The sequence below is a fragment of the Aspergillus fumigatus genome, chromosome 3 (genome assembly GCF_000002655.1).
Source record: "Aspergillus fumigatus Af293 chromosome 3, whole genome shotgun sequence".
NCBI lineage: Eukaryota > Fungi > Ascomycota > Eurotiomycetes > Eurotiales > Aspergillaceae > Aspergillus > Aspergillus fumigatus.
The window spans coordinates 2,688,540-2,711,615 of record NC_007196.1 but is presented as its reverse complement, the minus strand read 5'-3'; the positions used below and the strand labels follow the sequence as shown (position 1 = coordinate 2,711,615).

The window sequence follows — 23,076 nt, the reverse complement described above, 5'->3', positions numbered from 1 at the left end:
TAAATCATGCGGCAGATGCATTCCGTAGATACATACTCCGTAGGCACTAGACTAAAACCGCCCTACCTACCTAAGAGTATTACAGTTAAGCTTGGTACCTTAGGCCGCCCATCTTCCTTACTGATTTAGTTAGCGTAGTCAGAAAAAGCGGAGACCTCTTGTTATCGGCATCTGTGTTTAGCAGCTGAGGGGGGACTCCTATCCTTCATCTACATCAACAGATACTGCTCCTTTCATGAACCTTTGCTATTGATCTGAGCAATAAGGGCTTGAGATAATTCTCTAGCTGGCTACCTTATCCGGGGAGAAGTTTTCGCGTCACTTGGATTCCTGACCACGAAATGCCCTCTCGATAGACTTGATTAGCAACCTTACAGCTCTCCGAAGATAGCAACTGAGACAAGCCTCCTGTTTACTTCACATTTGGCTGAACTGCTATATATAACCTTTATCCGAAGACTTTGAGCCCGCTGCGCTCGCTCAATAAACATGGACACCCCCGATCTCAAATGCACCCATCTCACCTCACCAGACTATATGAACTTCGTCCTGTCTATGTACAACCCTGACGTTGCCGCAATAGCTCTCGTGAACTTCAACTAACGAACACAGTCTTATCATATTTGGGATTCTCCTGTCGTATCTCCCTCAGCACATTCGCATAATCAACCTCAAAAGCTCCTTCGGGATCTCCCCATACTTCGTCCTCCTTGGAACCACATCAGGTACCTCGGCGTTGGCAAATGTTGTAACACAACAGCAGAGTTTACATGATGTGGAATGCTGCAAGAACATCAATGGACTAGCTTGCTTTGGGGGACTACTCGGCATCTTCCAAGTCGGGACACAGTGGCTTTGCTTTGTTATCATGTAAGCTCACCTACTTCTCCGCCTGATAACATTCACGTGATTAATGCAAGATCGTGTAGTCTGCTTTTGTTCGTTATTTACTTCCCCCGAGCCACCTCTCCAATCTCGCCTACAGAATCAGAGTCTTCGGCGAGAAATGGCCCATCATATACAACAGCGTTGGTCGTCAGCGGTATTTGTATCCTCCACGCCGTGGTGATGTTCATCACCTCTGCCGCAATCGCGGTCAACCGGCCATCCCAGCTTCAGGCATGGTCCAACTTTTCAGGGGTGGTTGCTGCCATTCTCGCTTCGATCCAGTATTTCCCTCAGATCTACACTACGTTAAGGTTGCGGTGTGTGGGTAGCCTGAGCATCCCAATGATGTGTATCCAAACCCCGGGAAGTCTTGTGTGGGCAGGTAGTTTAGCTGCACGACTGGGACCAAAAGGATGGAGTACATGGGGCGTGTTGATTGTGACGGCATGCTTACAAGGCACGCTCTTGGCAATGGCCATCTTTTTTGAATATTTTGGGCCCAACAAGCAGCGCAACCATCGCCATGGCAAAGATCTTCCTCCGAACGGTAGTGGAGAAGGCCCAGAGGAAAGAGACCATGAGCAGCCGTCTGAGGAAACGCCACTTCTCCAAGGTCAGTGATCTATTAAGCGCAGAATCGGCCAAGCTGTCGCATCAGGAACGGGCAACTTTCGACTTGTTTTGTTTTGAGGGGTTTTTCTAGATTGTATCCAGTTCGGATACTAGATCTTTCGCGAAGCTGCTGAGCAGCTCGGATTGCATTTTGTTGAAACCACGAAGGAGAGACTGTATCAGCAAACCAATTTCGTGTCTTTTGACATAGAAGAGTAGAAGTTTCATCAACTATATTCATTTGACGAAACCAACGATAGAATAAATGCTTTCGGATGCATGCAACATTTGGACTACCGTTCTGCGGCATCCATGAGAAGACATGCATTAACTTCTCTTGTATTCATTATCGTAATGTGACCATTCCCTTCCCGCCACCAGAAGTCTCAGCCAGTGCCCTTCTGGCCAGCCCACAATCCTTTCACATCAATCCCTTTACGCAGGGTAGATGAGTCGGAACATGTCGTTGAAGACATAGTAGCTCTCACCCTCACGAAGAAGCTGGAAAGTCTGAGAGTAGCTCATGGGCTTCTGCTCCTCATCGACCTGTTCTGACATCAGCACCAAAACCACACAACAACGAATTAAATAGGAAAGGCCTAACGTACCAGCAGACCACCGGTGACCATGACCATGATGCCGCCCTCCGTGTTCGAAGGCTGAGCATCGAAGGTCGCGATCTGGTGCTGCACCTTCTGGAAGGGAAGAGACTGCCGCAATATTAACGCTCTGCACTATCACCGAGTCCCACGAGTATGAAAACGAACCGTCAACTTCTCAACAATGCCGCTGACGCCCTGAACCGAGGATGTTTCGAAGGTAAGCATAGAGTGGTCACGCTATAGATTTGTGTGTGGTGGTCAGTTTCCGCAGGTTATCCAGTTTCGCAAATGGCGACGGTGACGGAGTAATCATACGTAGAGACTGGCCAACGCCTGACGGTTGGTGTCGAAGGTCTGGTAGTAGAATTGCACGAACTGCTCTGTTGATTGAGAGAGAGAGGGGTCAGAATCTCCTGGTCGTGTTCGTCTCTGCGTTGACAACAACGGAATACGTACGAGCAATATTCTGGAAGTCTAAGAATTATATCAAGTTAGTTCACATTTTTATTTAATATATGCCTTGTGAAGAATGGTGGTCATGCATGCGACTGGCCTCAACCGCTGTGGTGGGGTATAGGGAGGAGGGGCAGCAAAACATCAAACAAAAATATAACCATCAACAAAGGGATGACATGAATCAGGAATGTCATGGGGACTTACCGGCCATTTTGATGAATATACTCTACTTCAGAGCGGACGAAAGCAAAGAGGGGAATAAAAAAGGGATCTTTGTGAGTCTAAGAAGAGACGGATCGCAAGTTGATATTTGAGCCCGAGAGGGGAGAGGTGTGGGCCCTGAACCATGAGGCTTAGAGCGGTCTTTTTTATCACCCGCCGGCACATGTTCCTGCCTGAACATCGCATACTATTTCGGCTCGCTCTGCGCCGCTAAATGCTGCCTCACCGGCAAACTCTACGACAATGGTATGGATTTAACCCATCAATGATCGTCAATTCTACATGATAGTACATCACTCCGTGTCGGAATCCGCAAACATGTCCTCTGCCCTCGGTCGCGGTTTTCGAGCAGGAGGCCCGGATTCGAGCTGAGATGGCGCTTCGGATTTGCTGGGCGCCTCTTCTTTCTGTTCGGTCTCCATGGCAGAATCCTCCTCCAGCGGCTCTCCATCCAGTGCTTCTTCTAGGTCGCTGTCTTCCATAGGCTCTCCATCTATGTCGCTCATAGGCTCTCCAGCCAGGTCACCTCCTGCGGAAGCGGTATGACCTTGGTCGATATCCATCCTGTTATGAACTGGTTGAGCAGGGGGACGCGAAGGGTCAAATTTCCCAGCTGTTTCATCCTCCTCCAAAGTCTTCCAGCGATTCTTGCCCTTGAAAGCTGCACCAGCAGCCCGATCAGCCTCCGCTTTCGCTTTTTCTTCTCGAAGTTCCTCTTCTGTGAGCGGCGGCTTCTCAAATACCTGAGAGAAGTGTTCCTGACTCGACTGTGGAAACACGCACCATCCTTCCCAGAGGTGCAGCAGTGAACCTACGCTTCTCTTCCATTTCTCGGCTCGTAACCGTCCCCAGTTCAGGTCTTTTTCAAGTCTACCTAGGTGCTCGAAGACCCGGTGGGACTTTAATGCCGATTCAAAGAGCTGTCGATAGCGCCAAGCATGGCGCACACCGCTCGTGGCAGATGATGAAAGGATATCGGACACAAGGTAAAGCCCGACCAACTTGGCGGAAGATGTATCCATGTTCGTTTTGGATAATGACGAGGCCCCTTCAACCGAAGCATTACTAGATTCATTCTTGGAGGCTTCCTGCCGAGCGAGACCCTTTTCAATCTCGCGGTCAGGATTGGCCCCAGTGTATGCAAAGGGGTTCATGATGTTCGACACGATCATTTCCACCACTTCCTCCGCCCCTGTGCCAGCATGTCCAATGGCAAAAGCTGTAACACGCGCAACATCACCTTTCCTTAACTTCGCATGAGTGGTTGGGAGCCGAGCAAGCAGGTGTGTGAGTTTGGCTTTCTGTAGCGGGTTCATGTAACCGACTCCTTCGTTACCAGTACCGGCTCCGTCGGCTGGCGGAGCGCCCCCTAGGTGCCGTCTCTCGTCCTCCCCGTCTGACATCTCTTCGTCGGACGAATTGTAATCCTCATCGGAAACAAATTCATCCATGCGTGTGGTATATTCAAACTTGATGCCCGTGTCCGGCGATACCCAACTTGGGCCACCCTCAAATAATATCGATGCATTTCGACTCCTACCACGCCGAGCCCCTTTAGGACTGCTGTTAGTGAGGATATCCCATAGTTTCCAGCGATAGTACACTCCTCCGGCGCTTCTCGGATCCCAAAGCCACGCCCACTTCTCATCTCGTTGAACCTCCGGTCGACTCATGAGTAGGGCCTCAAATTCTGGGCCGTAATTCAATAGATTTTCCAAGGTCTTGTGTATCAGCCTGAGCTGCTTCAGATCTGAAGGTGTTTTCACTTCCACCTGCGTGACGGGCCCACTGCGACCATACGCTGCTCCATACGAGGCAGGGGGCGCGAAGCCACCACGGTAAGACCCAGGAGGTGGCGCACGGTTCAAGCGACCTCCATACTCGGGAGTAATGGTCTTTGCACCGAATGGAAGAGAGCTTGTAGACGACGGACCCACGGTGACTGGCATTGAGGAACTGATCGCGGCAGAGGAGAGATGCCTCGCAATCGAAAGATAGTATCCCCATCCTAAGTATTTGTTTTGTAGTGCACTAACGGTAGAGTCTATGTCCGAAGCAGCGGATTCATTCGCAAGAGTGACAATGGCGGAAATCGACTTGCGATCGGTCGGGGACTGGTTGGAGGGGTGGAGGATTTTCACGTTGTCGACAGATAACACTGACGGAATGAGCGATTTGATTGCAGAGGGAGATGTCCCAGGAGGTAATGAAGCCAGATAAAGCGTAGGTTTCGCCGCTGCTCTCTCTGCCTCTTTTGCATCGGCTACCCTATCCTCCTCGTCGTCCGAAGTGCGAAAGGCCAACGCAGCGGGGGACGATGCTGAGCCAGTGTTGTCGAATCCTAGGATACCCTGCGCTGACTCTCTATTCCTCTGGAACGGTTGGAATCCTTCATGAGTGCGTTTGCGAGATAGCGATGACGGCGGAGGTCCTAGAGTCCCCGGACCGCTGCTTCTAGGACCAGAACTGGTAAAATGGCGTTTCGCAGGTCCACCTCCAAGCGCGGCACTTCTTCCTCCAAAGGTGTTGTTCGGTCTACCTCCGGTTGTGATTCGATCGGATGGTCCAGAATCATCCTCAAACGACTTGACAAAATCCTCATAAACAGCAGCTGTCTCTGCTTGCTCTCGGGCCCGCTTGGCTTCGGCTTCGGCCTTTTGACGCTCGAAGAGAGATTTCTTAGGAAGGGCGGAGAGTTTGGCGGAAATATCTGGAAAAACCTTGGACTTTGCGTCGTCAGACATCGTGAAAGAGCTGCGTATGCAGCAAATCACCCGTCGTGAGCTTCGCGGTTCGCGGTTTATCGTACTCCGTGGTGGCTCGCCAGCTGCAATCAAGAGGCTACCAGAGCGGAGGCGGAGATCGTTGCAGCCTGAGGCAGAACAGAGACAGCGTGAGTCTGATGCAGTGCGATACGATCTCAACAACAATTACTCTCATGAACAGCACCAGCCATGGCCTCAGCTGAAATACAGACTCTGTTGCGATTTTTATCACAAGATGCCAAGTTACCGTTGGCGTCTGCCATGGGCAAAGTCATGGATCTCCAAAAAGCCAACCTAGTGTCGTATGGGAAACATCCTGAGTCTCTCCATCAGATGCAGCTAACTACCATCGAGCAGCGTGGAGCAACTTTCAAAAGCAGAATTCAAGTCTCTTCAGGAGATCTTCAAAGATGACAAAGTTGCTAAACAGGTGTTGAACGCTGCCAAGAGAGTCTCCAAGAAGCGTCAAGCGCCAACTGGCAATTCAGACTCGCCACAGAAAAAGGCCAGGGGACCAGCTCGCATTGATGCCACACCATATGAGACTGAATTGGCGCTTTCTTTGCCTATCTCATCGGCATCGGAAGATGAGCTGTCGCGGATCATTCTATTGACTAACAGGGCACCTCTTGTGCTCGCATTTGCAGTCTGTGTCTTGAAATACACGATGCCAGAGCAGCCAATCTCCAGCAGACTCAGCCTTGCGCAAGCTGTCGTCAGTGCCAATAGCCGCTCGAAGGCCATCAGCCTAGGAATAGAAACCGGCAAAACCGCCGAGCAAGAAGGCTGGGGTGAAGGCCATCCCGTGATCAAAGTCTTAGGGCGAGAAATCAAGGTTCTAAAACGGTGGGGTTATAATCCCCAAGAAGGCAAACCAACGGAAGAACCAAGCCCAGAGCAAGCTGTTGGGAACGCTGCTGCCCTTTCTGCCGACATCTTGGGCAAGGAGGGTTCAGATGGTTCAGAGACATCGCCCCCTCTTTGGGGCGTGGATCTTGAAGCCCTAAGAAGTGCTCAGGGCAGTGGTCCGAGCCCTGCTACGAAAGGCAGCACAAGTCTTCCAATCTTCACGCCGAATTCTGCAAAATCATATCTCTACAGATCTTTTACTGAGGCGGCTACAGAGACTACAGAGACTGACATTGGCTCCAGTAAGACGAAACGCAGGTCGGCAAAGCAATTGGAAGTCGAGAAAGAAACTTGCTTGGGTTTCTTGTTGCAAGCCGTCGACCTGGTCTGCCAGTCCTGGGCCAGCACTCTAAGCAAAGAGGAGCTGGATAGACGTGCTTGGGCCTGGTATCTTCGCGTGAGACCGGATGTTCGGAGTGGGCCAGGAGGTTGGGGTGAAAAAGGGCAAGTGAAATTGTCAGATATATTGGCGCTCCGAAGAAATTCTTGAACAGCCTGCTTGGAGCCAGCTGCAGCCTCACCAAGGAGAGCTTGCCGTCTCCCCTCTGCTTCTGCTGCGCGTGCTGCACTCTCTTCCGCTTCTTCTGTGCTCAGCTTCTCACTCACGCTCCGCTTTCACAGCGGCAGCAGCAGTTGCCTTCTCAGCTTTGATAATCTTGGCATCCCAGGCAATGCGCAAGCTCTCGCTACGCTTCATCCCCATGAGGGACCACAGAAGCTGTTCCCAATCGGATGGGAGTCTACTATCCAAACAAGCAAGTGCTTGAACATGGACAGCCGTTGCCAAGCCAAGCGCGCCGCAGAGGCCGGAGTAATTCTTCCCTCATACCGCTGAAACAGCAGCTTTCGTCGATAATAGTGAGGAGGACCGCTGTGTGCTCATCGAATACTACATTCTTAATTCCCTCACGCTAATGCGACATCAAATAGCAACACTGTTTCTATAGAAATAGCCACGCTAATGATCAGATATTGCTGGCTCTGCTTTCGTTGCTTGAGCCAATAGCTATCTTGCACCTCCGCGCCTGACAGTGACAGGGTCTGTCGGAAAAAGCGCACGAAGTATCGTGTTTCAGCTAGATATTACTTAAGGGGCCCCGTTCCCAAATACACTCGTTTTTCATGGATGTCGGAAATATCGAGAAGGTGGACCAACGGATCAACTCTTCTATCCAGTGGAGTAAAAGGCCACATCCAATGCCATTGGTCAGATATGTATGTTCCTGCACTTAAGCCCTCCGAACCAATTTCCTGCTCCAATGAGGTTTCTGTCCATTTGACGAGGCAGCCTGGTACCTGAGAGGACCAACCCACCGTCGCGTGCTTTGCCCTATGAAGATTGTAAATCCTTGTCTGGTGAGAGAGTATCATGGTTCGCCGTGTTGATTTTTTTTCATGACTCTCTGCCTTTCCCGCCTGTAGCGAAGCTAAGCCTTCACCCTAACTCCTGAGGGGAATTTCGATGACAACCCTTAGGATGTTCAATCAGCTATGCCCGTATCGACTACCATATTTTAGTGGACAATCTCGGTAAATCCTCATGACCCATCAAACAGACAATTGCATTGCACAGAAACTTCCTCAGTGGTCCACTGAAATTTAGATAGATAGAGTTTGGCGTGATTGGGTTCCACCGGAGGCCTAGAGAATCGTCTGTCGGTCCCGAATCCTCAAAGTTGGATATCTAGTTCCGTTCTATTGTCTTCTAGGGTAACCAAATCGGGTTTTGGAAGGAGTAGTGGGGCTGGGGTTGGACTAACGATCTTTTGCAAAAACCTTAGGTACCAAGCATCTCGATGTGTCTGTACTCTGTGGTACGATTCAACATCACTATGTTCATAGATATCTCCAGAGTGAAGACACATGGGTCGGAGAAGATGCCATGAACAGTATGCATCTCGGTCATCACATCCGGAATGGTGACTGCCCAATCCTCATAGGGTGCTGTTTTCTATGGCGTATTTTAACTTGTTTCAGATTTGAAAGGTCACATTTGTACGGAGTAACCCAATTACGGCTTGGCTTCGTCATAATTGAGGGGAACGGAGAACGACTTCTAGGGTACTATTCCAGTATGTACTTTTAAAACCACATTAGTAAAACCAGTAGAAACCAAAAGTCGTCGGCTACTGTATTGATCTTTGAATGAAAATTTTGTATAGATTCCTTACCTAGGCTCTTAGCTGCCAAAGTCGAAGACGTTAGAGACTGCGCCATTGGAGGGCTGGGACGCTATGTAGATTGAGTCTCCTAGAGACACTTGTCAGAAGTGGCGAGTCTCCGGAAATTACAGCGCAGGTAGGTACTATCTATTTAGGTATCTTACTCGTACCAGGTCTCGATTATTTGTTCATGTAAGAAATACAAATAGGAATGCCATCATCAACAACCTAATAATATCTAATTTAACTAACTACGGAGCACGGAGAAGTATAATCAGAAACTAACATACCATTCTCTGCAAGATAACTAACTCATGGAGCCCAAATCCTGTTTAAGCCAGAAAAGAGAAGCTCACATTTGATATGCTCCTTGTTTTGCGACCGCAAACGCCCTCCTATCAATTAGTTGAGACGGAGTTTGTTCTTTTGCAGCCAACTCCCTTAACGTAATCGGTAAGCGAGCGGATCACGCAACCGAGCGGATCACCAAACGTGTTTTGACTTCTATTTCAAAAGCTGCAGTGCTCAGCCAGCCACTATGCCACCAAAAGCGCGTATAAACTCAAAAAATTCAGTTGAGCAGGAGGGAAGGGTCCTACTTGCAGTATCAGCTTTGAAAAATAAGGAAATTCTCAATATTCGTGAAGCTGCGCGTGTCTATAATGTGCCTTATACTACCCTCCAGCGGCGCCTAAAGGGGCATACTTTTCGAGCTGAATTACGCGCAAATGGCCATAAAATGACTCAGAATGAAGAGGATTCACTTATTAGATGGATTCTATCTATGGATCAACGTGGAGCGGCTCCCCGACCGTCCCATGTACGAGAAATGGCGAATATCCTGCTTGCGCAGCGTGGTTCAACTCCTACCCAGACTGTTGGAGAGAAATGGGTATATAACTTCATTAATCGGCATGATGAGATCAAAACCCGATTCTCTAGGCGCTATAACCACCAGCGTGCTAAATGTGAAGACCCAAAGATTATCCTGGAATGGTTCAATCGTGTCCAGATCACAATAATGCAGCATGGGATTACACTGGAAGATATCTACAACTTTGATGAAACTGGCTTTGCAATGGGCTTAGTAGCTACTGCTAAGGTAGTTACAAGAGCTGAGATGCTTAGTCGGCCCTTCCTTATCCAGCCAGGGAACCGCGAATGGGTTACCTCTATAGAGTGTATTAACTCTACTGGCTGGGTGCTTCCACCATGCATTATCTTCAAGGGAAAGGTCCATATTGAGGGCTGGTATCAAGATACAGCCTTACCAGCAGACTGGCGGATCGAGGTCAGTGAGAATGGATGGACGACTGATCAGATTGGATTACGATGGCTTCAAAAAGTCTTTATTCCTGCTACTACCAGTCGTACAACTGGTAGATATCGACTATTAATTCTTGATGGCCATGGGAGCCATCTAACACCACAGTTTGATCAAATCTGCACTGAGAATGATATCATTCCAATCTGCATGCCTGCACATTCATCACATCTCCTCCAGCCTCTAGATGTTGGCTGTTTCTCTCCTCTTAAGCGTGCGTATGGCCGCTTGATTGAGGATAAGATGCGGCTTGGTTTCAACCATATTGACAAGTTTGATTTCCTTGAGGCCTATCCACAAGCTCGTACGGCAATCTTTTCAGCAGATAATATTAAAAGTGGCTTTTCAGCAACTGGATTAATACCACTGAATCCAGATCGGGTGCTCAGTCAGCTTAATATCCAGCTTAGAACACTTACACCACCAGGCAGCCGATCAACTAATTCTGTCCCAAAAACACCTTACAATCTCAAGCAGCTGAAGAAGCAGGAAACTACGCTTAAGAAGCTACTTAGGGAGCGTACATACAGCCCTCCTACCCCTACAAAGGCTGTGCTAGGTCAGATTATCAAGGGGTGTGAGATGGCAATGAATAACGCTGCCCTCCTTGCAAAGGAAAATCATGATCTACGTGCTGCACATGAAAAGCACCTTCAAAAGCAGAAGCGATCTAGGCGGCAGATAGAAACTGCAGTGGGATTATCTATCCAGGAAGGGCAGGAGATCATTCAACGCAGGGATCAGGCTGCTGAAGCTATCCCAACTATCCCTCCAGAGCAGGTAGTAGATACAGAACAACGCCCTCAACGGGCACCCCCACGCTGCAGTGACTGCCATATTCTAGGCCATAGGCGATTGCAATGTCCGCAGCGCAAGAATAACTAGATTTAGTAATAAAATCATGTTTTAGGGGTTCAAAATAGCCTCCAATTTCGGCCGCGGCCAAATTCTATGGTATGGTGATCCGCTCGGTTGCGTGATCCGCTCGCTTACCGATTACGTTAGTTTAGTAAGGTAGCCTAACCACACTCGCAGTACTCCGTCCTCTCAGGATTCTACCATTTGCCAAGTCTCCCGTCTCTCTCTCAGTCTCCCTCTTTCTCCTCCCAGTGAAACCCTTCAACAACCACTACCACCCACCGTTAACATCACAATCCCTCATACTTTAACTTCATAACCATAATATTTTTTATTACTTGGACAAATAATCCGCTTCTTCTTCTCGACGTCCCAGCCCTTCGCTTCAGCCCGGTCTGATCCCATTCCTCTCGTGATTCATCTGCCTAGATTCCAGTCAACCCGGAACAGTCTCGTTCAGGTGACTGTTTCCACCCCCCCTCTCTGGCAGATTGACTTGACATCAGAGGAGGCCCGACAGGGCTGTCTAACGCCATGTCTGGGCGTCTCTCTTCAAATCACTCGCGTTCTTTTTCGCAATCTTCGCAGTCTCTCCCTCAACGACACTCACAAGGGCCGGATTCCGACTCAATGCATCATCGTTCTCCCTCTGGTCGCTCCTCAAACGTCAATGTCTTTTCAGATGAATACTCGCTGGATCCGATTGACTCTGAACAGTCTACCCTCACTCCGCGCAGCCCCTCAATTTCGTCCACCGTTTCATCTCACACGCTTCGCTCGGCTGCCCTTCCCTCTCAGAAGACAGATAACACCGTGCCCATTGATCTTCCAGATGTGACTGAGAATCCTTTTGGCGACGATGCTAGGGTCTCCTTCGATGACACCCCTCATCGATCAAGTTTACCCCAGAAAAGGGGGTTGGATTTTTTTACCCGCGACTCAACTGCTTCCAACAACACAGATACCTCCATGGCCCACCGCAGTCAAAGTACATCCTCGCGATTTTCGTTACCAACTCGCGCAATGAGTCCTTACACTGGAGCGACTGGTCCCAGTCACCCATATGCGATGTATCCGCAAGTGGGTGTCAGCCGATCGCCCAGCATTGCTACTACATCAATTGTACGTCCAATGGAGCGACCGTTGGGCGATTCAAATGCTCCGCAACACCCATATGCCATGTATTCGCAGGCTGTTGTGCCGGAGGAGGGATTGGATACCCCCATTCATAATCCGGTGATCCCGCTCGGGTTTCCCGGACACGAACAAGCCTATCAGCGACCCCCTGGCCGTGCTGATGACGATGTTGGAGATCTCATAGGGCCTGATGGCCATACTGAGCAACTTCCTCCTTATTCACGGTACCCTGATGGGGTCCTACCAAAGGAGGAAGAGACGTTGGATTCTGGAGTTGGTGCTGGCATCATCACAGAGGAAATGGCGCATAGTACATCGCGGGAGCCCCCCGTCTCGGAGACTTCCTCTAGGACTATGGTAGCGGCGGGGAATGCGGGAAACTCGGTGATTGGAAATGGAAACCCGCCTCAGGAACATGAGGAGCCGCCCGCTACGGGCGTCATGGCGTTTGAGGAAAAGCTGAGAAGCAAAGGCAAGAAGAAGGTGTGCTGCGGATTGCCAATCTGGACGCTTGTTCTTATCAGCATTGTTATCTTTGTGGTAGCGTGCATTGCAGGTGTCATTGGCGGCGTTCTTGGGGCGAAAAAGGCGGCGAGCCAGGAGAGCTCGAAGCCCAAAGGCCCTGACATCGTAACAGTGACAGCTACACCGAGGGCAGATGCGACGCCCATCTCATCGATGCCGGCGAATGTGTCCCCTGTGCCGACAGGCGAGTTCCTCATTCCGGCTAGTCCCAAGAACCAGTCGAAATTCTGCATTGCGGAGTCGGGTTACACGGCATCATGGGGCTGCATGGGCCGCAGCAATATCCCAATCCTAGTTCAGGGGGATGATGGTCATCGCCACAATATCACTTTCGAACAGCGACCCCTGAGCTCGTCATTTTCCTATGGTGCCCAGGCACCGATCCTGCCCCAGACCCAGCAACTGACCCCGGCTTATGATTCGGGCGACATGGCTCTAGGCCCTGCCCTTACTTTCTTCACCTTGTTTGATAAGCTGGTGATTGTCCCTCAGGGAACCTTCTCTTCGAATGCTGCATCGAAGCGTTCCGTCTCAGAGCGGGACGTGATGGCTGAATCGTTCCATCGGAAACAGGCAGTGCAAGCAGGCGATCGACCCTGGTTTTGTTGGTGGAATGGCACTATGATGGAATTCTTTTTGTATACGAATCAGACATCCAAGCATGCTCGGCAGACCTCGACAGCTTCATCCGCACCAACCGAAACGTCGCCGCCACAGAATGGGAAGAGAGGCCTGGCACCTCTTGATTCCTTATTTGACTATCCCCGCCGGATCAAAATCCAGGAGAAGCGAAACCACCCTGGCTCCCGACCGCCCTACTGCCAGCAGATGAAAGTGTTGGACGACGGATCGATAGCAACGGCTTCCCCCGAGACAATTGAGATTAAAGAAGTGGAACCGACACCGACAACCACCCTCAAGGGCTCTGGCAGTGCCACTCAAACTTACACAGCCAAGGCACAATATGAAAGCGTGTGCTACTGCGCATCATTGACCGATTAGGTCGACTTGTTGATATGCAAATTTCTCATCATGAAATGTGTGTTTCGGTCGAGGCGTTGGCGTTCTTAAAAGGTGCAAGTAGCTGTGTCATGCATGATCTTCACGACTTAATCCGCCAGGGAGCGATTGATCCCAATTTATTTTCTGACATTGGCGTGCATCTTTATTCCTACGGGGTTTCTTTTCATTTGACCGCGTTCTCGGTTTATGTTCTCTGCCAATGTGTTCTGACTCGACTTGAGCTTGAATATCCCTTCCTCTTCTAGCATTTCTTGTCTGAGGATATCATTCCACGGCGTTCACACGGAGGTTACAGTGCATAAAAGGCACCATCCTATCATTCATGCTTTGGGCTAGTCTGCTACTGTCATAATTTTGTATCTCCATCGTTTTGGTTACAGCTACTGGTCAAGATATCTGGGTTACAGCGGTAGTATGATGACAATATCATCACGATTTGTCTTTCCACGTTCAAATGGGACAAGTGAAAAAGGCCAAGGCTCAGAATTCCTAAGTTTAGATCTTTTTGTATGCTTCAATGAGATGAAATTATGGGGTTGGCCGCATTCAGGTGAACCGGTGATCCGCAACAGAGATGACAATGTTCAAACGTCATTGTCCCCGGTTTGAACAGGACACGGCACGCCACCAAGCCTCATATGAATCGGGCGTTTGGGAGGTTTAGCAATGAAGTAACCGGCTGTTGATATCCGGCGATCGGTTTCTTGATAGTTAAATACTTTTTCAAGTACCAAAATTCTGTGTGTCCGAATCAGCTTACGCCAATTACTCGCGCTATACTCCAATATACTACGACAATGAATCCAATCCTCCGCAGTAGCCTCAGGTCGAAGGCACTCAAATCCACGACTCTCCCAATTTGCTGCCAGAGGAGCCCTGTCCCTCAAGCATGGCGGTTCTACTCTCAGAGCTCCTATGGCGGTGGTGAACAGAAACCAGAAGGAAAAGCAGAAGCTAAAACAAGCAAGCCTACGCGCGATATGGAACATCCAGGTGAGTTCCCCGCACTTGAAGCTGGCTGCTCTTCTCTGCTTGAGCTTCGCCTCAGTATGATTGCTTCAGCTCGATTCTGACTGCGACGCAGGACCCCCTCCCCCGGACGTTAGCAAGGGCAAGGGCTCATCCTCGCCTTCATCTTCATCCTCGTCATCCAGCGGTGGGCCCAGTTTCCAGAATCAACCCCCCTCAGATGAGGAAACCCGCCGCAACAACGACGGCGCAGAGGTGTACCCGCACGTGACGAACAGGCCGTCAAACAACGCCCGGCCGACCATCAGCAGAGGGCAGTCGCCCAACATCGACGAGGACGGGAACCTGCGTCCAGATGTACCCGAGGAAGTGAGGCGGCATAATGACGAGATCGAGAATCGCCATGATCGGGCGTATAACAAGCTGGAGGATGATGGGAGGGTGGAGAAGGTGTCTTGGAAAACTGGCAAATAGAGGGGGCAGGGTGGTCTGGTTGCTGCTTGTTTCGGAGATGGTTGGTTGTAGCTTGGGGGGGGATGTTGATGTTGACGCGGTTGAGTAGTTTGATGACTGTCTTACCAGGCGCCGTGAATCTGTGGTCTTTATATGAATTGATGCTTTACTGGCAGGGACACTGCGCGTTGAGTTGACGACGTCTGTACCATAAGTTTTATATTGTCTGAAATTGCATCTTGACAAAGATTACATTCGCGTATCCCTGAAGACGTAATAATTGTAATTCCAGACTATCACAGTCTTGTGTGATTCGAGTCAAAAGGCGTATGCAGTGGTTGACTCGACTTGAGCTGAGGCCACTTGTATGATTTGATAACGACGAACGCGGAGCTCCCGCACCAGTTCGGGGCTAACTTTACAGTCTCTCAGGGGACTTGCCAACACCATTTCACTCCCTGCACTTTGTGCTCTATCCTGGTGTTGATACGATTTGAACTATAATCTTTCTATTCAATCGTTTGGGTTTTCACTTTTGTAAAATGACCGACACAAAGAACAAGTACTCGGTCATCCTACCGACGTACAATGAGCGCAGGAACCTCCCTATCATCTGCTGGCTACTGGAGCGAACATTTCGCGAAAAGTAAGAATCATTTTCACTGGCTGCCTTCTCGGTGAATCAATTGCAGGAGGCCAAAAGCTAATCTGTCCGTTCTACAGCAACCTAGACTGGGAAATCGTGATCGTCGACGACGGCTCCCCGGACGGCACCCTCGAAGTCGCCAAACAGCTACAGACCCTCTGGGGCTCCGAACACATCAACCTCAAGCCGCGGGCCGGCAAGCTGGGTTTGGGAACCGCATACGTGCACGGGCTGCAGTACGTGCGCGGCAACTATGTCATCATCATGGATGCGGACTTCAGCCACCACCCCAAGTTCATTCCCGAGATGATTCGCATCCAGAAGGAGACGGACGCAGACATCGTCACGGGCACGCGGTATGCAAGCCGCGATGGCATCAAGGGCGGGGTGTATGGGTGGGATCTGTTCCGGAAGTTCACATCGAGGACGGCGAACCTGATCGCGGATGTTATGCTTATGCCTGGTGTGAGTGATCTGACGGGGAGCTTCCGGCTGTACAAGAAGAGTGTGCTGGAGAAGGTCATCCACAGTACGCAGAGCAAGGGGTATAGTTTCCAGATGGAGATGATGGTGCGGGCCAAGGCGATGGGGTTCAAGGTTGCAGAGTGTCCCATTACCTTTGTCGACCGGCTGTATGGGGAGAGTAAATTGGGCGGGCACGAGATTGTGGAGTATCTCAAGGGTGTGTTGAATCTGTGGTTGAAGGTTTGATCTGTCTGCCGCTTACTTTCTGGGGATTCTCTTCATGGTCGGCTTGGACTGCGACATGCTACACCATACCCCTATCGTCTCTTAAGGTTCTAATACTCTCACTGTCATGTCCCTTGGATATCTACTTGCTGCTCTGTTTCGGCCTGCGTGTACAATAAAACATGAAAACTACGACATGATTTCATTCCACTACCGTCTCACATGGTGCAAAAGCTAGATACTCTTCAGATAGCGAGTAACGCGCTCAGTAAGATCAGCCTGCCCCTGGTCCTTGACATTGTGGCTGGCCCCCGGTATGACCCCGCTATTCTGATCCCACGTCCCAGGCTTCAGAGCCTCAGTCGCCTCTCTCCACCGCGCCATCAGCGCCTTCTTGTCCACCCAAGGTGCCGCAAACTCGTCATTCCCCGAGTACAGCACCAGCAGCTTGGACCTTAATAGCCCCCGCGTCGCCACGGCCCCAAACGTCTCGCGCAGGCGCTGATCCGTCAAATCTGAGCTAAACAGATCATCCTCCGCCGGCCTGTCAGGACTATCCGGGCTCGCCAGACTCAGGAACCGCCGTGCACTGACAGGATCAGGCGGCAAGCCAACCTTGCTGCTGAGATTCAGCGGTAGAATGATATCACCTACGGGAGCCTGCCGTGCCAGCGAAACCAGCTGCTCCCACGAGCCCTTTGCCTCGGCACCCACATCGCCTGGCTTGCGCATTTCAGCGAGCATGGCTTCACGATCGGACACTGGCGCTTGCAGGATCGCACCGTCTACTACAGGACGGTCTCCCTGAGTATAGAGGTAGTGCAACACGTCCTGGCTTCCGGTCGAATGGCCCATGATGACAATCTTCCCTGGCGCCGATGCCGATCCCGAGGCGGAGGAGGCCTTGAGGCTGCGGACGAAGTCAATGCATTTTGCAATCTCCTCGACATCCTTGTCAAGACTGCCGATACCCCAGCCGCCGAAGGATGAGGAGAGCTGGGCTTGGAAGACGGACCAGTCGGTTGGTTCGAGGGCGGCGGCGAGGGGTGCTACGTAGGGCACGGTGCAAAGGCCGTCTGTCAGACCGCCGATGAAGATGAGACTGTGTGGTTTTCGGGATGTGGAGGTGGTGAACTCGAAAGCGACTAGCTTGGGGGCCTTTTCTTCAGTCAGCTTGGGCTTGATCCATTGACGTGTTGGATGGTCCTTGTGGAGTTACATATTCATGTAGTGTTCCTGAGTGTGATTTGGACATGATTGAGCCTTTGTTTTGGATATATAACCAAGGGACTATCTATTTTGTCCTTGGGAAACCAGATCCTCAATTAGAAAGATTCTGTGTAGATAGATGATAGTTTGCTCGTGGTAGGACAGGCAGATCTGTCTCAGAACCGATGATATCAGAACGCAGCTCCACCTGAGCGGGGCCTACATTTGAAGTCAGTCCTAGATCGCACCTCAGGACAATGGGCTATCAATCCAACTGAATCAGTCTTTATTAAAGCAGCAAACACAGTTCCCTTCAAATACAGACATTTGTTTTGTTGATGCGACTCGATGGTGTGGGGTATCGATGAGGTCACCGACTGCCTTAAGGATGTAAAATTACGCCAAGACCCTCTTCTCCTCGCACTGTTGATACGAAGATCTTCCCGTCATTTTGTATCACGATCGGCTCTGCTCCTACCAATCAAACAATTGGTGCATTCTCACCTCTATGCCATTTGACTGATTAGTCTTTCATGAGTATGATCTGTTCCCACTTCAGAGGATCTGATATCGTTAAAAGAATGGTCTACCTCTCGTATACATATGGTGAATAGTGATTGGAATCGTCACTTTCAACAACATCATCAACAAGCCAGGGCGTTAAAGGATATCGCCGGATGCCTCGTACACGCAGGTCCAACCGCCTATCCGGGGCGAGGACCAGATACACAAGCGATCCCTTTGAGGTTGCGGGAGTCAGTGATGAGTCGGACTCGAGAGAAGGGATCGGTCCTTCTCGACTAAATGCAAAGCAGCCCGTCCGAGCAGATGATTCCTCAGATGAGGAGTACAAAGAAGTCCAAAATGAACAGGACGAAGCTGAAGAAGGCGAAGATGAAGACGTAGAGATGGTGGACGTCCCAGGCGATGATGATGAATTCGTCTCCGATGAGGAGGACGAAATCGATTCAAAGAAGCCCAAATCGGCCGGGGTTTCGCGAGTCAAGAATCCCAAGCGACGACATGACGACGGCTCTGTCGCTATTGCTGAAGATGAGACTCACTTCCGGGGGACGTGGAGCCCTGGAGAGCATGTGGGAAAGCTCACCCACATGAAAGTGACCTTTGGGTCTGACGAGAGGGATCTACTCTCCATGGCGTACACACGGGACCGATGGGCCAAGGGCGTTGATTCGACGTTTCCTACGCGTTCCTCATTGAATGAAGCAGAAAGATTTCCTAACTACACGTATGGCGCGACCTTTGGCGTTGAGCCGGAGGAGGTCAGGAAGGAGAGCACTCGTGGTTGGGACTGGTACTACGCCGATGATGTAGGGGGGCGGTTCCGCAAGAGACAGCGGGTTGAGAAAATAGATGAGGAGGAGGCTCGCTCGCGGTATCTGGCACAACAGGAGAAGAAGCAGACGGTATTGATAGGGCCAGCGGACGCCCAGAAAAAGTTCCGGCTAGGGCAGAATGAGTCCGCCAATTTTGGCGAAGCCTGGAAGCCTGGGACGCAGAAGAGTGGGACAGCAAAGAATTCGGCAGATTCAAAGAAACCGCCACGCGAAGGGTGGCTGCTCAATCTGGGACAGAAGATTCAATGCATGGCTTGGGCACCCAACCAGACCGGTCTCACGCAGTACCTTGGGGTCGTGGTGCCAATCACCAAGGAGCAGAAGGAAAGCTACCCAGATCCGTTGAAGAATCAAGCCAGTCTTGCGTTCAGACCTTCTGCTCCTTACCCCTGTGCATTGCAACTGTGGGCGTTCAAAGCCAAACGAGAAGACAGCTTTACGAAGACCCTTGATATGAGCTTAAAACCGAGGCTGCGGTTGGCTCTGTGTACCGACTGGGGTGACTTGCGACGAATGGCTTGGTGTCCTGTGCCCCGGGCTGCGCGGGACGAGGATGACGAGGATCCTTTGAGGAACCTGGGACTTCTGGCTGGAGTCTGGGGAGACGGCTATGTCCGAGTTATTGACGTCAAGCTGAGCCGGAATCCAAATGCCACAGAGTTCAGTAGGTAGCCCCACCGAGGACAATGAATAGGTCTTCAACTGACGATCCGTAGACAAGGTCCACACTCCATTTTTCAAGGCCAAGCCCCCGTCGACAGTATGCACATGCGTGGCTTGGCTTTCTCCCACTGACATTGCTGTTGGCTGTGCCAACGGTTTTGTTGCCATCTGGAGCATTACAGCCTCCGAAGAAACCCCTACAGCCTCTCTACCTTACTTCTACGAACCAATTCACCGCACTTACATTCTGAATCTGGCGTCGGCCTACCCAACTCATCCTCACCTGCTGTGTACGACATCTATGGACGGAGAAACCCGTCTGACCTCAATCGCCGATTACCAGAAGGACACCGTGGAAACGACCCGTATGCGAATGGCGTCGCCCCATGCTGCCTACTCTCCCTTGCTCCATGCCTTCATCTCAAGCGACGAGAACGATTTTGCTCGACTCCTGGCCGTGCGGCGCTTCTTCACCACAACGGCCATGGCAAGGCTACCAAGTACGGTCTCCGCTCTTGCGCCGTGCAGCTTCTGGCATCCAAGCGTCCTCCTGGGCTGCGCAGGCGGTGAAGTCATTGCGACAAACCCCATCCGCCGATTAGTGCACCCCAAAGAGAAACAGTGGCAGCAGACCTGGTTCACCCATGAATGGGCACGCGGGCAAGATGCAGACAGCGCGGGGACGAGTCGATTCATCGACGGCTACCGCGCTGAGAGCTTCAGTCTCTTGCGCAACATGGTGGGTGATCGTAGGATGGTCAACGGCACAATGATGATTACCATTTTTGACGAACCGAGGCACGTTACTGCATTAACGTGGAATCCCAACCAGCTGTGTGCGGGATGGGCCAGTGCTGGGTTGGGATGTGGATTGATTCGGGTTGAGGATTTGGCAATCTGATGATCCGGTGTCCATCCGGTTATGTTGCGACCAGGAGAGTAGTAGCAGTGTGGCCATTTAAATCCAGTATAGCTCTCGGTCAGAGTATCGCTATTGAAATGCCTCTGTACCTGACTACTTCTATGAGGCTACCTAGCGGCGCGCAAAATAAGAGAACACATGACAATAGGTTTTGTGAGTCAAGCAGAAGGCCAGAAAGTTAATAGTCAGAAGGCAAAAAAATTACACTTCGTTCTGGGGCTCATCTACTAACATGCAAGGTTGCCGTGATGCGCAAGGTTGTTGTCAATCTCCTTGTTTCCATAACTGATCTTTGCGGTTGTTATCCGGGATACATCATGTCCCTCCTCATGACGATGAAGATCTCAAGATAGGAGCTTATCAATAGAGCTGGAGTTGTGAGATGGCTTGTTTGCTGTAGTCATGATGCAGTAAGAACCAAATTGGATACAGCATTACATAGTGAACACTAGTTGGTTCTTTTCAGTGCTTTCCGGCTGAGTCTTAGGTAGAGGTTGGCCATGTGCCATCAGGGTTTTGGTCCGGTCTTACACTGGATAGAGACTGCAATGGATTTGTACTCTGTCTCTGAATTATCCTCCAGTCAATTGTGAGGATTCAGACTCCAGATGGCGGGACTAAAGAAGCCGGCAGTGTTAACCTAGCTTGTACGCTATCATACTTATTATACTCAATCATATCGAGCTCACCAACATCAGCCAGACTGCCGAGTGGATGCGGTGAGAACATGCGAGGCGACAATCAGCTCCAACCTTTGCAGTACGGTGAAGCAAATTGACTGCTGCCTATGATACCAAAGATACACAGCAAACATACCATCCTCCATGATTCGATTTTGACTGATCGCCCATCATGACGAATCTCCATAAATAGCATGAACATGAGCACGAGAGATAAAAGACGAACGGGCAGTGGATCCCGTCAGCCACACAACCGTCCGTTGGTGCTTGGCGGCGATGCATGATCGACTGTGTCTGCACCACAATGTTAATGTTGATGTCGAGTTCTAATGTTCAGTCAATCATAATGGTGCCAAGCAACTGTCGGCAGGATCAACATGCTCAAGATCGGCAGTTCCCTGCCCCTGATGATTGAAAAGTGAAAAGTATGACATGACAGCTTAGAATCATCGTGGCTGGGCGAGTACGATGCGCTGCTGCCTTTTCCCAGCCTCCTTGTGTGGATCTCGGATCAGTGGATTCAGTCGATGCAGGCCGCCATGATGGCTGCCAGCCTGCATGATTTTTGGTATTCTTTTCCTGTTAAATCATGATGATGAATATGTACATCGAGTTTGGCATTCGGGATATATAGTGAATCACTTCACTGGACGGTGTAGCGGACTTTGGGTATCATCAATCAAATCTCCTTTGCACATAGGTACCTTTCTTCGCAACGGCCTCGGATTCAGAGCATTTAATCCTCTTCTGTTTTATTTCGAAGGATCCATCTGCCTTGCCTAAGATGCATTTCTCTCCCGCAGCGATTCTCTTCATCTCCGTCCTCGGTACACAAGCAGTGCCCTTGGCCTTCCCCGGACTGGAAAGCAACACACTCGTGCGCAGACAAGAAGAGACCTATTCAGTTGTTAATGTTGGCGGCACCAGTCCCAACGGTGTCGATACCAGCTCGGTGGTTGAGACCCAGACCCAGACTGTGACCGCTCCTAGCATCCCTCAGGCTCCCGTAACTGTCACGGTGACCGATATGCCAACATCGACATCTACACCAGTCATCACACCCTCTTCCTGGGCCACACCTTCGTCCAGCTCATACATTCCATCATCAAAATGTCTGACAGCTTGGCCGACACCTTCTCCTGAGGATGACCATCGCAAATCTCCTCTGCCCCCTAGGAGTTTCCGGAGAGCGCTCTCGAGCACAAACAGTACCGGCCGTCATGTTTTCAATGTTCGCAGCGACAATGCAACTGTGACGGTGCCTATCTCAGCTCGGACTTTGTTGAACAGCACAATCGCAGCTCGCGGCGGTGTCTTTGCGCGGGCTCTCAACCAGACTGGCCATGTCTACTAAGCGAAGCGCAGCTCACCTTCTTGTCTGGTGGAGAAAAACTTGGAGGGCCCTGTACGAGCCACTGCTTCAACAGTGGAGTTAATGACGGAAACGATCTCTGAGATTGACGACTTTTCACTTGATGTGTCCATATGGCGAATTCGAGCTTCGACGTCTTGCTCTTGCTATGGTATATTTGGAACGGACATACGGCACGCTCTTGCTTTTACTTTCTGGGATGTTCTCAGTTGATAGATTGTCCATTGTATCGATTGGGTTCCTGCACATATTGGTATTGAAAGAGAACAAATTTGTTACATAGATGGGCGTCAATAGATAGAATGTGATTTTAGGTAGTCAACATATCAGGAAATACAGACACAATACGTTATGCTGTACAAGTATCTTCGAGGAGCCTTGTCTGACGATTGGCCACAGAGCCACCGGGCAATACCTCCCCTCCGTACCTGCAGGGGTCGAGCGATTCACCTATCGCATCGATTTCTCTAAGTCTCGGAGTTGGGATAGTAGACTTAAACTAGTAGTTTGATCAAAATCTGGAATATATACAATTGATGCCGCCTGGCGTGGTGGATTGCGGCGACGTTCTCAGAATAGCTCTGCCTAGCACCATGAGTCCACGTTGGCAGCCTGAGGCGGGAAGAAGCTC

General features: G+C 50.5%; 11 protein-coding genes across 11 annotated transcripts; 8 read left to right on the top strand and 3 right to left on the bottom strand.

Moving 5' to 3' along the window:
* Nucleotides 1–179: 179 nt before the first annotated feature.
* Nucleotides 180–1,861, top strand: AFUA_3G10470 (PQ-loop repeat-containing protein). The gene is made up of 4 exons (XM_749479.2): nt 180–557; nt 613–870; nt 930–1,501; nt 1,628–1,861. Exons 1-4 carry the CDS (start codon nt 490–492, stop codon nt 1,717–1,719), a joined length of 990 nt encoding a protein of 329 aa, XP_754572.1. The 5' UTR covers nt 180–489; the 3' UTR covers nt 1,720–1,861.
* A 74-nt stretch (nt 1,862–1,935) lies between these two features.
* Nucleotides 1,936–2,769, bottom strand: ntf2 (nuclear transport factor 2 family protein; the record flags this gene model as incomplete). Its single annotated transcript, XM_749480.1, has 6 exons — nt 1,936–2,046; nt 2,109–2,210; nt 2,268–2,339; nt 2,418–2,482; nt 2,559–2,576; nt 2,763–2,769. The coding sequence occupies 6 exons, from the start codon at nt 2,767–2,769 to the stop codon at nt 1,936–1,938; spliced, it is 375 nt and encodes a 124-aa protein (XP_754573.1).
* A 304-nt stretch (nt 2,770–3,073) lies between these two features.
* Nucleotides 3,074–5,524, bottom strand: AFUA_3G10450 (SWAP/Surp domain-containing protein; the record flags this gene model as incomplete). The annotated part of the gene is made up of 1 exon (XM_749481.1): nt 3,074–5,524. One exon carries the CDS (start codon nt 5,522–5,524, stop codon nt 3,074–3,076), a length of 2,451 nt encoding a protein of 816 aa, XP_754574.1.
* Nucleotides 5,525–5,564: 40 nt separating this feature from the next.
* On the top strand, nt 5,565–8,582 carry AFUA_3G10440 (uncharacterized protein). The gene is made up of 2 exons (XM_077804410.1): nt 5,565–5,847; nt 5,903–8,582. The coding sequence occupies exons 1-2, from the start codon at nt 5,735–5,737 to the stop codon at nt 6,942–6,944; spliced, it is 1,155 nt and encodes a 384-aa protein (XP_077660562.1). The 5' UTR covers nt 5,565–5,734; the 3' UTR covers nt 6,945–8,582.
* Nucleotides 8,583–9,154: 572 nt separating this feature from the next.
* On the top strand, nt 9,155–10,850 carry AFUA_3G10430 (uncharacterized protein; the record flags this gene model as incomplete). Its single annotated transcript, XM_077804409.1, has 2 exons — nt 9,155–10,720; nt 10,785–10,850. The coding sequence occupies 2 exons, from the start codon at nt 9,155–9,157 to the stop codon at nt 10,848–10,850; spliced, it is 1,632 nt and encodes a 543-aa protein (XP_077660561.1).
* Nucleotides 10,851–11,332: 482 nt separating this feature from the next.
* AFUA_3G10420 (uncharacterized protein) lies at nt 11,333–13,462 on the top strand (the record flags this gene model as incomplete). The annotated part of the gene is made up of 1 exon (XM_749484.1): nt 11,333–13,462. The coding sequence occupies one exon, from the start codon at nt 11,333–11,335 to the stop codon at nt 13,460–13,462; it is 2,130 nt and encodes a 709-aa protein (XP_754577.1).
* Nucleotides 13,463–14,280: 818 nt separating this feature from the next.
* On the top strand, nt 14,281–14,926 carry AFUA_3G10410 (uncharacterized protein; the record flags this gene model as incomplete). Its single annotated transcript, XM_749485.1, has 2 exons — nt 14,281–14,476; nt 14,568–14,926. 2 exons carry the CDS (start codon nt 14,281–14,283, stop codon nt 14,924–14,926), a joined length of 555 nt encoding a protein of 184 aa, XP_754578.1.
* A 521-nt stretch (nt 14,927–15,447) lies between these two features.
* On the top strand, nt 15,448–16,262 carry AFUA_3G10400 (dolichyl-phosphate beta-D-mannosyltransferase; the record flags this gene model as incomplete). Its single annotated transcript, XM_749486.1, has 2 exons — nt 15,448–15,551; nt 15,629–16,262. 2 exons carry the CDS (start codon nt 15,448–15,450, stop codon nt 16,260–16,262), a joined length of 738 nt encoding a protein of 245 aa, XP_754579.1.
* A 165-nt stretch (nt 16,263–16,427) lies between these two features.
* AFUA_3G10390 (uncharacterized protein) lies at nt 16,428–17,669 on the bottom strand. Its single transcript, XM_749487.2, has 2 exons — nt 17,461–17,669; nt 16,428–17,399 (listed from the first exon to the last, which is right to left on the bottom strand). The coding sequence occupies exons 1-2, from the start codon at nt 17,494–17,496 to the stop codon at nt 16,476–16,478; spliced, it is 960 nt and encodes a 319-aa protein (XP_754580.1). The 5' UTR covers nt 17,497–17,669; the 3' UTR covers nt 16,428–16,475.
* A 458-nt stretch (nt 17,670–18,127) lies between these two features.
* Nucleotides 18,128–20,372, top strand: AFUA_3G10380 (transcription factor TFIIIC subunit TFC6; the record flags this gene model as incomplete). Its single annotated transcript, XM_749488.1, has 2 exons — nt 18,128–19,472; nt 19,525–20,372. 2 exons carry the CDS (start codon nt 18,128–18,130, stop codon nt 20,370–20,372), a joined length of 2,193 nt encoding a protein of 730 aa, XP_754581.1.
* A 194-nt stretch (nt 20,373–20,566) lies between these two features.
* AFUA_3G10370 (uncharacterized protein) lies at nt 20,567–23,073 on the top strand. The gene has a single exon (XM_077804408.1). The coding sequence runs from the start codon at nt 21,858–21,860 to the stop codon at nt 22,425–22,427; it is 570 nt and encodes a 189-aa protein (XP_077659923.1). The 5' UTR covers nt 20,567–21,857; the 3' UTR covers nt 22,428–23,073.
* The last annotated feature ends 3 nt before the right edge of the window (nt 23,074–23,076 follow it).

What these genes read in the sequence shown, in the direction of transcription:
- AFUA_3G10470 (XM_749479.2), top strand. Translation starts at nt 490, where the DNA reads ATGGACACCCCCGATCTCAAATGCACCCATCTCACCTCACCAGACTAT. An exon ending in ATGAACTTCGTCCTGTCTAT is followed by an intron (nt 558 to 612) that starts GTACAACCCTGA and finishes TAACGAACACAG; the next exon opens with TCTTATCATATTTGGGATTC. An exon ending in TGGCTTTGCTTTGTTATCAT is followed by an intron (nt 871 to 929) that starts GTAAGCTCACCT and finishes AAGATCGTGTAG; the next exon opens with TCTGCTTTTGTTCGTTATTT.
- AFUA_3G10440 (XM_077804410.1), top strand. Translation starts at nt 5,735, where the DNA reads ATGGCCTCAGCTGAAATACAGACTCTGTTGCGATTTTTATCACAAGAT. An exon ending in CAAAAAGCCAACCTAGTGTC is followed by an intron (nt 5,848 to 5,902) that starts GTATGGGAAACA and finishes ACCATCGAGCAG; the next exon opens with CGTGGAGCAACTTTCAAAAG.
- AFUA_3G10390 (XM_749487.2), bottom strand. Translation starts at nt 17,496, where the DNA reads ATGTCCAAATCACACTCAGGAACACTACATGAATAT. An exon ending in CAGGAACACTACATGAATAT is followed by an intron (nt 17,400 to 17,460) that starts GTAACTCCACAA and finishes ACTGAAGAAAAG; the next exon opens with GCCCCCAAGCTAGTCGCTTT.
- AFUA_3G10370 (XM_077804408.1), top strand. Translation starts at nt 21,858, where the DNA reads ATGCATTTCTCTCCCGCAGCGATTCTCTTCATCTCCGTCCTCGGTACA.